Here is a 16,667-nt window from a genome sequence, read left to right on the forward strand (position 1 = left end):
AGTCAAAATTTGCTCACTGGGTGCTGCAGAGTGGAATTTCACGAAAAATATGCGTTAATGTAAATTTTTACCCTTCATAGAAGCAAATACAAATATGTATGTATTTGTATGGGACCTTGGCGTATTTAATTTGTATTTGGTAGAAGTAATTTCAATTGTTTTCTGCTTCAAAATTATAGTAAATTAGAGAAACCATCAAAATAACAGTTTGATTACAAATCTTATCCGCCCTTTTGCAAATTTAATAAGGATTTGTGACAGTCCGAACGGGCCCATATTATTGGCTCGAATCAAAACTCGTCGAAATGTCAACTGACGATACACTGAGAAAAAACCTGTGGTATCTGTGACCAGACTTTCGTGGTTGTTTTAACTATTTGCCGAAATAGCAGTGATGACCATGAGATCGGTAATACTAAACATCTGTATCGCAAAAAATACTACAAAATCGATTACCGCTCAACTATGCTGTTGTTATTTACGACAATTTGAGCATGCTCACTCCAACAATATTTATCATCTAAAAACTGACAATGGAATCACTATTAAAATTAAAGTAAAAATAAAAATATGAACATGGTAAACATTTTGAATGCAACCAGTGCCATTGTTATAACTACTTTTCGTTTGATTGTCCTCTGCACAATATATGTGTGTTTATGTAGACTTTACCCTTGTCGAAAGCAGCTTCTGTGTATAGTGATTTTCAGCTGACAATGCTTTGTATTACTAACAACCATAAAACTTGTCAATGTTTGCGTTCCCATTAAGTATTACTGCAGGATGCGGCCATTGCAGCGAAAAATGTATACATAACATACCTGCGTGCTTTTCGGCGTACATTTTTTTAAATTTTAATTTTTTTAACTATTGCAATAATATTATCTCTGTGATATTTCGGTAAGGCGATAGCATCATAGGCCTCATAAAAGGTCTGTACATTAAGAATCGGTTTGAAGTCTTACGAAACAGAAGTTCATGCTTCGCAAGGGACTGTATTACTAAGTATTTGCTTTACTTTATTGCACTATGTGAGTACATACTACAATTTATTTCAATAACGATGTTTTAAAATCATAAAATTTTCGATTTTTCAGTTAACCATAAAGGCAGAAAAGAAGGCTGAAATGTGGATGCTGAGACGATTAATATTTTTATAAAAAATGTGTATTGTTACATTGATATCTGGCAACAGGGGAAGAGCAGAAATAAAAAACTAGTGTGGCAAATAGACGCCGTTTTATTTCGTTAAAAATAAAGTCCCGTACCGAATATATTCATCACGGTAACATTTGGCGACGAGGATAAACCGCAACTGCCAAGTCAATTAATAAACAAGTGATTAAATTCGGAGCGTAGACATTGATCGAATTCGTGAAAGTAAATAATAATAAACCGGTAAATCCCGGAACAGTGTGCGAAACGGGTCAAGAGAATCCGTCGGAAGATTAAACATGGATGGCTTGGCAGGATCAGGGGTTCCAAAATTCGATCCCAGTGACACATCTACCGTGTCAAGTCGCTGGAAGAAATGGAAGCGGTCGTTTGAAATCTTTCTCGAAGTCAATAATGTTACTGTCGCAGCCAGAAAAAGGTCGTACTTACTGCACTACGCAGGAACTGAAGTGCAGGACATTTACTTCAATCTAAAAGGAGATGCAGATTTAGTAGTTCCAGATGGGTCCGATGTTTACAAAGCGGCAGTGAAGCTATTGGATGATTACTTTTTACCATTGAAATGTTTGCCTCGCGAACGGCACATTTTCAGAAATTTGGAACAAGCACCAGACGAGTCTATTGAAAAATTTACTCTACGATTGCAAGAGCAGGGTCAACTTTGCGAATATGGCGAGTGGCTAGAAGTAGCCATCCAGGAACAGATATTTGAAAAAGGTTTTTCAGACGAGCTGCGGGCCAAAATCTTGACTAAAGGCGACATGACTCTAGCACAGACGGTGGAGTTAGGCCGTTCACTAGAAACTATTGCGAAACACAAGAAGAATCTTCAGAAATGCGAGGAAGTACGTCGAGTTTCCACCAGTGCACGCGGAGAGTGCTTTCGTTGCGGCAGAAGTGGCCACTACGCCAACGACGAAGATTGTCCTGCCAGAGACAAGAGATGTGAAAAGTGTCATCTAGTGGGACATTTCAAAAGGTGTTGTAAAACCAAACCGAAGGAACATGCTGCGCGAAAAGGCTCACGACTGGTACAGCAGCCGAAAGGTAAAGTTAGACAAATCAACAGTGATGATTCTACCTGCGACGAACTTGAGGCGGAAGGTTCTAATGACGATGATGGTGAAAGCATAAATTATATCTTTGCTACTAACTCCGATACAAACGATACAGTAACTTGTAAAGTTGGGGGTGTGAAACTGGATTGGCTTGTGGATTCGGGAGCCAGCGTGAATGTAATAAGTGAAGGAGCATGGGAATATTTAAAATCGCATAAGGTTAAGGTCGAACGACAGACCCGTCAGGTATCGAAGAAGCTTTTGACGTATGGTAACCATTGTTTGACGGTGAAAGGTATGTTTACCGCCACGATATCGACCAAGGAAACATTAATCAATGATCAAGTATACGTAGTCAAGGAAAATGGTGCGAACTTGCTGGAACGCAAGGCAGCAACTGGACTGGATATTTTGAAGATCGACACGTCGATTTGTTCTATTCGACATCATGAAGCGGCGATTGGGAAGGTGAAAGGGGTATTGGTTGCCATCGAAATTGATCCAAAGATAAATCCGATTCAGCATACGCAATGCAGAATTCCAATACCACTTCAATCAAAAGTAGAACAAGAGATACAAAAACTGCTGCGCCAAGACATAATTGAACCTGCTCCACTTGACTCGCCATGGATCTCAAGACTTGTTGTTAGACCGAAGGCAGGTAACAAAGACGAAGTGAGGCTTTGTGTGGATATGCGGGATGCAAATAGGGCGATCGTACCTCAGCATCATCCGTTGCCGATATAATTCCGCATCTGAACAACTGCAAAATCTTTTCAAAGATTGACCTCAACAAAGCATTCCACCAGGTCGAGATGACAGAAAGCTCCAGAGCAATAACGACCTTCGCGACTCATAATGGTTATTTCCGTTACAAGCGCTTGAATTTTGGTATGTGTTGCGCATCGGAAATTTTCCAAAGTGTAATCGACCGAATTTTGACTGGAATTCCCAGAGTGAAAGTATTTATTGATGATATCTTAATTTTTGGATCTACTATGAAAGAACATGATCGAACACTGACCGCAGTACTGAATCGGTTGAAGGAAAATGGATTGACTATCAATGAAAGCAAGTGCGAATATAGGAGGGATCAAGTCAAATTTATGGGGCACCAACTAACTGCCGAAGGAATCAGTCCAGCCGACGATAAGGTACAAACCATTCGTAATTTTCGGAATCCTACAACGGTTGAGGAGCTGCGAAGCTTCCTAGGGCTAACCAATTACCTCGGAAAATTTGTTACTGATTTATCAACATTAACCGCACCACTTCGAGAGCTGCTACACAACAATGTTCGTTTCAACTGGAAACCGAATCACTCTGCTGCTTTTGAACGAATTAAAAGAGAACTGGCCGATCCTCGCAATCTGGGGTATTATTCGCCAGATGACGAAACAATTTTAATAGCGGACGCCAGTCCAGTTGGACTCGGTGCAGTACTGCTGCAGGAACGTGCAGGAAAGAAACGAGTGATATGCTACATTAGTAAAGGTTTGTCCACTGCGGAAAAAGCGTACGCTCAAAATGAACGAGAGGTGCTGGCACTAGTGTGGGCTACAGAGAGACTGGAAGCATATTTGAGAGGGTTGGAATTTTTGTTAGTCACCGATCACGAGCCTCTAAAAGTCATATTTGGATCAAAACGAAAGCAATGTTCGCGCATAGAGCGGTGGGCATTGAGATTGCAGTCGTTCAGGTACAAGATTGTCCACGTTTCCGGAAAAGCAAACATCGCAGATCCATTATCACGATTGCCGAGCTTTACGGAGTGCACCACCTACGATACGTATGGGGAAGAAATGCTGCTTCTTGTCCGCGATGCTGCGAAACCTACTGCACTCGACATGCCGGAATTGCTGGAACACACTCTGAATGATACAGAATTGGCATCGGTAAAGGAAGCATTGAACATCGGTCGTTGGAGCGAAAGATTGAAGGCTTATCTTCCATTCAAAGACCCAGCAAACCATCAATCGTATATCAATGCACGAAAACAATCGTAAAAAGGTACAAATAAATTCAATATCGTTAAAACATTTAGTTTTAATCAGGAGAAGTATACTCTTAACCGTATATTATAAAAATACGGTCAATATACGAACTTTTCCCCAGAATCGTATTTCTGTATAAAACAAATCGACCAAAATCAAACAATGTCGCGTAAAACTTACAATATATATTGCTATATGTACCAACATTGTACATGTGTCAAAACGGTATTTTCGGTCGCGTTAGATCGTATTTTTGTTGAAGATATGCCGGATTAACAGCAGATTAACTGTTCATTCAATTAAGCTTCGATCGTATATAATTTAATATCAAAACTAAATAGGCACTAGCGTCAGATGGATTTTTTTTTGTCGATTTTCTTCTCTCGCTTTCTTTAATTTACTTTTTAATACGTTCAAAAAGCAGAAAATAAACATGAAAGTCCTGGCCGTACGAAACAAATTGAAAAAGATGCGGAAAAGTGGAACATACAGTCGTCTACTAAGAAAACACCGCTTGCAATGCAAGATCATTCGCGAGAATAGAACAATCCAAGAATCTGATACGGAGGTTCTTTCTAGTGAAGATTATTGGTTTGAAAACATTCCAAATATTCAGGCTATAACAACAAACTCCACAGAATGTACAAATAATCACGGTAAATTATTCATTACATGCTACTTCTCTATGTTTTGAATCAATATTTATATTTTCAGGCAACCAAGCAAACTTAATCAGTTCCATCAGAAAATGGGCAACTGATTTTCAAATCTCACAATCTGCATTGCAATCCCTAACTCAAATCTTAAATACAAGTTTGAATTTGAATATTGCCAAAGATCCGCGCACAATAATGCTCACCCCTCGAAGATTGGACATAATGTGCACGAAAGACAATGGTTTGTATTGGCATCAAGGATTACAATATTGCCTTCAAAAATCATTAATGGACATTCCGCAACCAATGACAATTTCACTGAATTTCAATATCGATGGTTTGCCAATATACAAAAGCTCTACCAAAAACTTTTGGCCCATACTCTTCAACATCCATGAGCTCCCAGATCTAACACCAATGGTTATTGGCATATACTATGGAACTGGTAAACCAAAAGATGTAACTGAATATCTGAGCAAATTCATAAATGAACTATTACTGGTACTAGACTCTGGTGTAGAAATAGGAGGTCAACATGTTTCAATTAAAATTCGCTGTTTCATTTGTGACACACCAGCACGCGCCTTCATTAAAGGAGTGATCAATTTTAATGGAAAATTCGGGTGTATCAAATGCACTACCAAAGGCACATATTCACAAATAGCAAGGACAATGATTTTTACCGATTTCAAGGCCCCCAAAAGAACTGATGAATCATTCAGAGCGAATGAATATTCAAAGCATCAACGTTATTACTCACCATTAACAAGGCTTCCGATCGATATGATTGAAGACATAGTAGTTGCGGACTCGTTACACTTACTGGAACTGGGTATGATGAAAAAACTACTGAAAGGATGGTGCACTGGATCAATGTCAATGAAAGCTAAATGGAGTACTTTCGAAAAACAACAATTGTCTAGAATATTGGTTGATGTACGATTCCCCGTAGAGATACACCGTAGAATGCGTGCTTTAGATTATATTGCTCTCTGGAAGGGCTTGGAATACCGCAATTTTCTGAATTACGTTGGAATTGTAGTGCTTAAAGATTTTTTGCCCGATAGATACTTCCTACATTTCCTTTTCCTTTTTTGTGCAATTAGAATTTGCTCTGTACAAAAGTATTCAAAATTACTTCATATTGCACGATCATTAATTAACGATTTTTTAACTGATTTTAAATCTCTGTACGGTATTGAATTTATCACAAGTAATGTACATAATCTATGCCACGTAGTAGACGAAGTTGAAAAATTTGGCCCTCTTCAAACGCTTTCTGCCTATCCGTTTGAAAATTATTTACACTCTCTAAAGAAAATGGTAAAAACTGGTCCGAATCCGTTAGCTCAAATAGCCCGACGTGTAACAGAATATATGCAATCGTATAAACCTGTCTATACTAAATCCAACCAGGAATTGAGAGTTGTGGATGAAAGGAAAACCACTGAGTGTAAGTTAGTACTGTCACAATTTATACTAAGCGGTAATTTTAAGGATAAATGGTTCTTGACGTCCGACTTAACTATAGTTTCTTTTCTGAAAGTGGTGCACAAAGACTCTAAATACTTTGTTGAAGGAAGAACAATTTGATCCAAAAGTGATTATTTTGATAAACCCTTTAAATCATTTTACCTACATATATACATTGCAAAGCTTACCTTATCGGAAACAATGCTGATTGATATAAATTGTATTTTTTGTAAACTAGTTGTAATATCAAGATCAGACGGAATAGTATTCATTCCGCTTATGCATACTATCGCGTGAAATTACATTAAGTGTTCTGAAGTGTCTTAAAAATACACAATGCAATTCATTAGTACATGTTTATTTCTTTTTGCTCTCAGTTCTTATTATCTTATTCAGTAAAGTTCAACATAAGAAAAGATACACATTGCTTCATCAGTGAGAAGCATAACTAAATTGAAAAATCGTCACTCGTATCCGTGGTGCATTCATTCTCTTCATCATTTTCATTGTCTGCCTCATCCGCCTCATGATCTGATATGAATTCTTCATCAATATCATGATCTGATGCTTCTCCGTAGGTATCATTTCGCATAGTACCCGAACCGCCTGGCTCGATACCTGTGCTATTGACCGTGTCGGTTATATGGTCCTGCGCTGCACTCGCGTTCTTTTTACGTTGCCGTGCTGGGCGACAGCTAGATTTGCGTAACTGTTTGCTCAAGCTACGTGATTTACTATACCTGAACAATCGAGTTCTGCAAAAAATTTCCAGCTTCTGTGAGCAATATGTAGGATCGCCGATACGTACAAGTCTTAGTAGAAGCTGCAAAACGTTGCCAAATTCTCAGAACCCACGTTTGGATTTTTGTCCACGGTTTATTCCGGTCCAAGTGAAGCATGTCCAAAAATCCCTTGTGAACAAGCAATCTACAATTGTGTAGCAAGCATTATCTCCCTTCTCCGTATATGAATTTGGAGGTATAATTCTGGTGAAATATTTTAGCTACAACAAGAAAAACAAGTTATTTTGAAGAATTAAATCGGAAATCGCTTACATATTTTTCGCACAAATTCTCATTGCTCAGCTTAACATTCCATTCATGCAATTCAACCTCGTTATTGATACGGCTATGATTTTCTACAGGATCATCCGTTGTATCAAAAATTTCCTTTGTACACTTCGTGTTCATTTCCATGAGTGCTGTCAACCGAGCAAAATGATTTTGAAAACAATTATCGACTGTGGAAGTAACTGATTCTTGAATAAAATGCTTCAAATCCTCTTTTAGCTCCGCGTATTTGACAACACCATCGCTGCCTGAAATTATTTAATTGTGATGAGAAAACGTTGCCTTACTTTAATCAATAACATTAACCTGCCACAAGATGGTTATCAGAATTTGGGTGGTTTGTTGTTAAATGTGATTGTATATAATAAATTCCTTCGTCAGTACAATATACCGGTTCCAGTTCCTGTTGCATGACATGCGATGGCAATGTGCCTGGAAAATCATGCAAAATAGGTTAATGATTAATGACGGTTGCAAACTGCTACACACTGCTTACCTTCGATTACATCTGTTGCTGTCACGGTCGTTCTCGAAATTGTGCTATTCGGAATGGAAAGATCCTGATTAATTTGTGAAGCACTCTGTTGTAACTGGAACTCGGGTAACATCGAATTTTTAGGCGGATTCAGCCGCAGTGTCTCTGGATGTGATAGTTCGCATTTTACTGGGACTTTCGATTGCTGCATAGTCTGCTGATGATTGGTGTCCTTCGATTGTTGAAGCGCTGTAACAAAGATGAATCAGCTTTTCGTCGCAATAATCCTTAAATAACTTACAAGAAAACTTACCTTCACACAATGCGTTATAGTCCTGAGACTTCGCTAATTTAGGTTTTTTCTGTTTCAATAATTTCCGCTTCCCGTCTGCATCTGAAACCTCCGCCCGAGACAATTCTTCCGCGGCATTTTCTGCTGCTTGGAGACTGCGAAATTTTTTTAACACGATCGTGGAAATTTGTTTTGTTGGGCCGTTGAATTCTGTGCCGCTAACACGTAATTGCTCGCATTTCTCGTTTGAGAGTTTTGGCCACAAAAGTATCCCATTCTTCACCCATGAAGATGGCACGGTCAATATTTGAAATTTTCGGTTTTCGATAAACTGCACTACGCTAAACATTGTGTTTACACTACCTGCACTAAAGCCAGAAAAACAGATTGATGCGCGCAAATGGTTTTGTTCGTTGACGTTTGCTGACAGTGCTGCTAGTAAGTGGGTATTTTTAAAGATAAAAGTTTTTTGTTTACTTCATTCTGGAAAAATGATATTAGTTCTGTTTTATAAATAATTTTATTACTTTTAATTGGTAGTTAACCACGTTTTATTCTCAATATTAGTATATTATCTCATAAAATTTGAACGAAAATAACGAGTTAGATAAACTTGATGAATAAACTAAAAATGGTTTATCTTGCATCACTGGCATTGGCTATACTGGTAATACGAACTAGGTGAAAAGAATATTCCACAGTCGTATTGGTGTATATTAAAGTCGTACCTATGTGCTTTTGTTGTCTTATATCTGGAACACATTCTTATTAGGATTGAGCGTATCGTATATAAAGATAAATATGGGATAAGAAAAGTCTTTACTGATAGATATGATATGATTGCCAAATATCATCTTATTCGCTATGTTTTAGGTGGTTCAGTGTGGAAACTTCTGTGATCTAATCCAAACGTCGGAGGCTCGAAACTCATTTCAAGGTAAAAAAATGTTAGTAATTGAATACCAACTTAAAATCATAATACATCAATGTATCGTTGCGTCTACTGTAAGACTTGTACTACACGTATTTTTTTATACCGACAAATTGATATTTATGATATATAGTGACCCGAAATCGTAAATGATTGGGGGTAATCGTATGATATGCTAATAATGCTTTTTATGCGTGGTTGCCTTCTTTACCGACAAATTGCAGTATATCGTATAGAATGACCCGAAATCTTAAAGAACTCATGGAAATCGCATGCCATGGTAATAGTAGTCGTAGTAATTCACAAGAAATGTTGCATATCATATCATCAAACTCTTATGTAGGAATGAGTCGCATATATTGTATTATGCTATCGTAAATATATTCAAAATGAATCTTTAGAATTACTTTTAACACTATAAATGATCGCGTTAAACGTGTATATGGTTCAAGGAAATCATTTAGACTAGCAGTGAAGCACATATATCGCCTCCAGTTTAGTGCGTATATGCTACTTTTCTACAGTTATTGCGATTATTATGGTGGTATATGTGTATATATTATCCAGTTGCATCTTGCATATACCCTCAAAAAGGCTGGCTGGGGATGAGCTTACGGTAGTTGGTGATACCATTATGAGAGGTGAAAGAATTGTCATTCCGATAAGTTTGCGTCAACGTGTATTGAAGCTGGCGCACATTGGCCATCCTGGCATTGAAAGGACGAAACAGCGGTTGCGAGCCAAGGTCTGGTGGCCACACATCGACAAAGATACAGAAAAATCAGTTAAAACTTGCCTTGATTGCCAAGTGGTAAGTAATGTGACGCGTCCGGAGCCGATGTGCATAAGGGAATTGCCAAACCAACCATGGGACACGTTAGCGATGGACATGTTAGGACCTCTTCCATCTGGAGAATCGATTCTGGTTCTGATTGATTTATACAGTCGCTTTAGAATTACCGAAGTTGTGATTAAGACAACAACAGAGGATATCATCGAAAAACTGAAGCAAAATTTTCTCAGGATGGGAATTCCCGCCATCTTAATATCAGACAACGCAAGAAACTTCTCTAGTCAGAAGATGCAAAACTTTTGCACAGAATTTGGAATTCAACTAAAACATACAACACCATATTGGCCTCAAGCCAACGGCGAAGTGGAGAGACAGAACCGCTCCATTCTAAAAGCTCTAAGAATTGCAGAGGTCAACGGCACTGACTGGAAGGACGATCTACAAGAAGCAAACTATGTCTATTCAATCATACAACATCCAGCTACTGGTCGTACCCCAGCTGAATTAGTTTTCGGTAGACGGTTGCGTGACTGGATACCAGAGGTTGGACATTTCACAAACGGTGAACACGAGGAAATAATGGACCATGATAAGATCTATCGGTACAGTAGCAAGGGAAGATACGATTTAGCGCATGGTTGCAAGGATTCCAGTCTCGAGCCAAACGATCGGGTGTTGATGAGGAACTTGATGCCTCAGAACAAGCTAGCGCCTCTCTACAATCCAATACCTGCAACAGTAATTGAGAAGCAAGGCAACAGTGTGATAATCGAAACCGAGGATGGTAAGAGGTTCAAGAGAAATTCAGCACACTTGAAAAAACTATCGACGTCCGGTGAACTGGAACAGCAGCAGCCGAGCGATGGGTCGACTACAGATTGGGGTACTCCATCCTCACCAGCTACGGGGTCAAGTACACCAATAGTGGCAGCGGAGCAGATCGACGGGGCCGATAACCGTGGTAGACCAAGGCGTGAAATAAAGCGTCCATTGCGGTTTGATGATTTCGAAGTTGACATTTGAACAATACATCATATTAATTTAAATTGACAGAAGGGGGAATATGTTACATTGATATCTGGCAACAGGGGAAGAGCAGAAATAAAAAACTAGTTTGGCAAATGGACGCCGTTTTATTTCGTTAAAAATAAAGTCCCGTACCGAATATATTCATCACGGTAACATGTATCATCAATAAACTAAGGAATGGTTTCAAAAACTAAGATTGGCTCAAACTTTATTTTATCCACCCTCGTCATTTCCAAAACAGTGATATCCCTTTTTAAATTTACTAGAGGAAAAATATCAAAACCCCAAGGTTTTAGCTATTGCAAGCAGGCCCTGATCAGGATGACTATGCTTATTGTTATACCAAGCATCCCACTTTTAATGGTCATTCATACAACAGAGTGTTCAATTTGACTATTATGAATTATGTTTATGCATGGTAAAACATCCCATTCTCGTCGTTTAGTTATAACAAACAGTTCCAGGTCAAGATAACGATGCACATTGTTACAACAAGCATCCCACTTATAATGGTTCTGCGTACAATACAATGTTCAATAGTACTATTGTAGTCAAGAGCTCTTGATAGTAAACATGAACATGGATATAGTTAAAGTGACCTGATACTATAGTCGGTTAAAAGCACTATACTCGAAAAGTCGAATTAACCTCCTCATATGGTAAATGTTACCATATATTTTTTCTTAGTGTAGGTTCATGGCTGGATGTTGTTGGCTCGAATTAAAACTTGTCGAAAGTAAACAAAGTTCATTTCATATCGTCAACCAGATGGTGAAATCGTTATCGACGAACCTATCGTCAATTGACATTTGTACGAGTTTTGATTCGAGCCAATAATATGGGCCCGAATTCTAACGATTTCACCACCTGGGCGCCAGGTTGACGATATGAAATGAACTTTGTTTACTTTCGACAAGTTTTGATTCGAGCCAACAACATCCAGCCGTATAAAGTGTCTGTAGGATGAACCTATCGTCAATTGACATTTCGACGAGTTTTGATTCGAGCCAATAATATGGGCCCTAAAAATGACTTTTACTGTGAGCCGTGTTTACAAATATTGCTTCACAGTTTAATGGCAGTATTGGTAAACACGGCTCACAGTAAAAGTCATTATTTATGTCGACTTCGTCTGCGTGCACAGCTTAATTCAATAGTAATTCTTCAAAAGGGCGAATGAGACTTTTGTAAACAAACTTATTTCGCTCATTATTCCGCCACCGAGTTGAATTTCATGAAAAATACACATGAATCAACATCTTTACCCTTGGTAGAATCATTTTCAAATGTTTTCTGTGTTGAAATGATAACAAATTAGGAGAAATCAGCAAAACAAAAGTTTGTTTACAAATCTTATTAGCCCTATTCAAATGTTGATATGGAATTGGTGGTGAAATCACAGATTGACAAATATACCACCCGAGAACAATGCTTCGATCGCTTAACGGTCATTTTAAATAATTATATTTGTAGTGGGGACTGTGGGCTGGATGTTGTTGGCTCGAATCAAAACTTGTCGAAAGTAAACAAAGTTCATTTCATATTGTCAACCTGGCGCCCAGGTGGTGAAATCGTTAGAATTCAACGGGGTGCTGGAGCGTTGCCAGAAAATTTTTATTTCCAGATTAAATATTACTAAACTTCCCAGTTTAATTCAGCCGGAATGCTGGCTGGTTCTAATTCGTATTCCGGCTCCAGTGACACAACCGATTCAAGTTAGAATGTTTAAGGGGTACCATTTCGATGCGGCTTAGCCGCATAACCGAGGCCTAGGAACCGAAGCGGCGCAAAGCCGCTGAGGATCCGCCGGGCGAAGTGACCACCGACCCTCCGTCGGAAGCAAGCGAACCTGTGATCCACTCGTTTGCCCGGCTTACTCAAACATAGGGGCTATCCCTAGTTTAAGCACGCGCAAAACCGATGTGGCGTAGCCACATTAGGTGGTGGACACAAAATAAAATTGGCAACGCCAGCAAAATGTAAACACAAATGAACACTCCGGATGAACCTATCGTCAATTGACATTTCGACGAGTTTTGATTCGAGCCAATAATATGGGCCCGGCGTCACTGACATATGAATAGTATAAACACTCATAGTAATAGACTCGCGGATGTGAAAACCGCAAAACTGGCAACTAGAAAAACAAGCGAGTTAAACTGGCATCACCCAAAAGTGTGCAAGCTCGAACGTGCTCGACTGTATTCGATCACCTTTTTTTTATTAAAATAATTTTTCAAGTGGTTCAATATGTGAATCAAAAGAGAAGTTATACGTTTGATACTGAGCAACAAAAAATTAAGAAAAGCAAAAAAAATCCAGTTTCTTTAAAAAAACACAAATTTGATGAAAAAGAGCATAAGTAAAATGTTTTTTATTCTTTTATATAGAAAACAATAAATATCTTTCTGAATAACATTGTAAAATACTAACACGAACATGAAAAGTGAAGCCTACTGTGAATAACAAAATATTTTTTTTTATATAAAATCGCAATACTTGTTCTGCTTATTTGCATTGTATGACGTCATGCTCGTTTGGCTCCGAATTTTGACAGTTTGTTTGGCTCGATAAAAGTACCTCCGCTGGTCTATTACTATGAGTGTCTATAATGAATAGTGATGTCTGATTTTTGCAAATAATCGATTATCCGTTAATCGAATAATATTTGAGAGATTGATTAATTCATTCGATTAATCGACAAAAATAATCGATTAAAATCAATAATCGATTACTTAGTAAATCCTAGTTTGTCAACCAAAAAAAAAGGTCGCTCGACACATTTTGAAAAATTTGGAGAATTCTGGTCATATTTTTTTTGCTCTGCGACTTTCGTTTTCAATGTCACCCTTCATTAATTATGCTCTCGATTAATTGATATCAGCTACTCGATTTGCTCGATTATACCGAAAGCTTGTAATCGATTATTGATTTTTCGATCATTTTGGAAATTAATTATTTGCGTTAATCGAGTAAAAAAGACATCACTACATATGAACAAGCATGCGAGAAACAGACCCCTAGCGTTCCCAAGCCTGATGGGTAACCCACCAGCAAATTATTGGGACCATGTATAGAGTGGAGCTGGTGTTCTTGGAGGATTAGCGGATTGATATTTTGGACAAATTTCTTCATAATGATATGTCTGTTATTTCGGGGTGTACCTAACAGACTGTTTTACTTAACAAATACAAAACGATTGTCTGAAAATGGATGTTTATTGTTATTCCAATAGATTGAATCATAAAGATAAAGAATCCCACCAACCCTAAGCCGTATCCATACTCTCCACACCGCCAACCGGAATCAGCGTGCGCACACATTCCTCGGTAACATCTATCTTGAAATACTTGCTCTCAAGAACGGCCGTAGTTCCTGGCTTGAAATCGTAAGCCAACGAACGTGTACCCTTCTTATTGGCTTCCTCGTACGTTCGCAGATACTGCGCACCATCCTTACGGATCACACACAGATCGATGTTTGAGCCGGATCCCAGATCGTTGAAAACGCCAGCAGCAATAGCATCGCGTACCAATTTCTTGCCTTCCTCCTCTTCCATATCTGGCCTCCAGCGGGACTCGAATACGGACATCGCCGCTAGACTACCCGATCCCATCGTAGCGTACGGCAGCTTGTCGGTCGAACCGTGTGGATAGATGCAATAAATGTACGACCCAGTATTGTCAACACCGCCCAGAACAAGCGCAGCACTGATGTGCCCCTGGTAGCGAAACAAGAACTGCTTCAACATGACGTTAGCAACCACTACGGGTACCGTTCGTCCCGTATTCAACCGGTGCAACTCCAAATTCGACGATATCATCTGGGTGGTCATTTCCGTGTCAGCAGCCGTACCTGCTCCACAGCAGTACATATTCTTGGCCAGGTAGTGGATTTTCTCGCAGTTCTTATCAGCAACAATGGGTCCCTCGGTAGCTCGAGTATCGGCTCCCAGGATTACACCATCTTTGTAAACAATCCCAACAATGGTTGTTCCGGTTTTTATAGCCTTCGGTGGAACGAATCCTTGCTTCACCAGTTCGGCATTTCTGGAACAAAAACACAAGGTTATGGAAGCGCTGTGACGGTTGTGACTCAACACAAATTTTAAGCCAAACACTAACCTGCGACAATTTTCGAAACTGAACCCGGGCGCCTCAAGATCGCGAGCATTATCGGTAGTCATACTGAGGCTGAGTTCCGCTTGGATTAATCACGACAAACTAACAAATTCAGTAACGAACAGACTAATCCGGAATGTGTACGCTGATTTTCTGCTGTTTCACGAAAGCCGACAGCAAAATTTGACATTTCTAGATCGATGAAAAGCAAAAAATCGATTAAACTATTTGACAAAGATGTGAGTCGTGCTTTCAGAGTTTCGCGCAAAATAAATCAAGATTTCTGACAGCTGATTTACAACCACAGATGCAATGTCCCCATTCGGCATTTGATTCGGAATCCTAACTGGAGTCAGTATGGATTCCAGCTCAAATGCAACAACCGATTCCGAAACCGATTGAGTCGGAATCGGTTGTTGCATTTGAGTTGGAATCCATTTCGACTCCATTCAGAAATCCGAACCGGTTCCAGAATGGGTTTAACTGGGGTATCGCCAAAGAATTTTTATTTGTTTGCCTCACGAACCCAGTTAAACTCATTCCGGAACCGGTTCGGATTTCTGAATGGATTCATTATGGATTCCAAATCAAATGCAACAACCGATTCCGACTCAATCGATTTCAGAATCGGTTGTTGCATTTGATTTGGAATCCATAATGACTTCATTCAGGATTCCGAATCAAATTCCGATTGGTTTGACCGGGAAATACCTAACCTCAACCGGTTTTTGCAATGCAAAATGTTTTGTTTTCCTCACGAAATAATTCAGCACCGTTTCTTCTTTAACGGGAATAGAAAGGCTTATTGATTAATCCATGTGCAGTGTTAGTGTGAGATTGAGGTTAAATCGAGTGGAATTTTTGCCAAATGAGGTTAAATCAGATGACGAAATGAAAACATAGCGTTATATGTATGTTGTCTATACACATTACAAATGTATTGGTGTCCAACACACCTAGACATTAAATAAGCTAATGCTTTGAATAAAGAAACGCGGAAAGAAAACTACTGCAATTACTGGTTGTAAAGTACCTACTCTATAATTTCTTCACACAGAAAAAAGATTTATAGGTTCAATAAAAATATAGATCAAATTCAATAAATAAAATTATTGGTCGGGAGATACTCAATTTCTTTATTGAATGCAATAAAATTTATTTATTGTTTTAATAATAAGATTTATTGTTTTCCTTTTTAATAATAATTTTACTGAAATTAAAACTAGTTTTATTGAAAGCAAATGTTTATTGTTGTTCTTACAAAAAAAAAATCTCAAACCAATAAGTTTTTTAGTTGAAGTAAAAAACAAAAAATGATTGGATTTAATAACACTTATGTTTGGTTTAAATATGCTTAATGACTGAGTGTAATCAAAACTATTTTCGCCTGAATATGCCCGGATAGAATTTTACAATATCATTTACCCTACTAACAATCATAAAACAATAAATATTATAGTTATTACTGTTTCAACATTGTTCGATGCAAAGTTCTCGCAGTAGATTTACAATCAAATTTCATGTAACAATATAACACTAAAATTTAATGTAAATGATTGTAAAATTACTGTACTGTCACAGTGAAAATCATGGTTTTGT

At 38.4% G+C, this 16,667-nt stretch overlaps 2 protein-coding genes across 2 annotated transcripts; one reads left to right on the top strand and one right to left on the bottom strand.

Moving 5' to 3' along the window:
• The first annotated feature begins 10,008 nt into the window (after positions 1-10,008).
• On the top strand, positions 10,009-10,941 carry LOC131686935 (uncharacterized protein K02A2.6-like). Its single transcript, XM_058970966.1, has one exon. The coding sequence runs from the start codon at positions 10,009-10,011 to the stop codon at positions 10,939-10,941; it is 933 nt and encodes a 310-aa protein (XP_058826949.1).
• A 3,205-nt stretch (positions 10,942-14,146) lies between these two features.
• LOC131692028 (proteasome subunit beta type-7) lies at positions 14,147-15,245 on the bottom strand. Its single transcript, XM_058978855.1, has 2 exons — positions 15,072-15,245; positions 14,147-14,996 (listed from the first exon to the last, which is right to left on the bottom strand). Exons 1-2 carry the CDS (start codon positions 15,131-15,133, stop codon positions 14,216-14,218), a joined length of 843 nt encoding a protein of 280 aa, XP_058834838.1. The 5' UTR covers positions 15,134-15,245; the 3' UTR covers positions 14,147-14,215.
• Positions 15,246-16,667: the final 1,422 nt, after the last annotated feature.

Source organism: Topomyia yanbarensis, chromosome 3 (assembly GCF_030247195.1).
Source record: "Topomyia yanbarensis strain Yona2022 chromosome 3, ASM3024719v1, whole genome shotgun sequence".
NCBI lineage: Eukaryota > Metazoa > Arthropoda > Insecta > Diptera > Culicidae > Topomyia > Topomyia yanbarensis.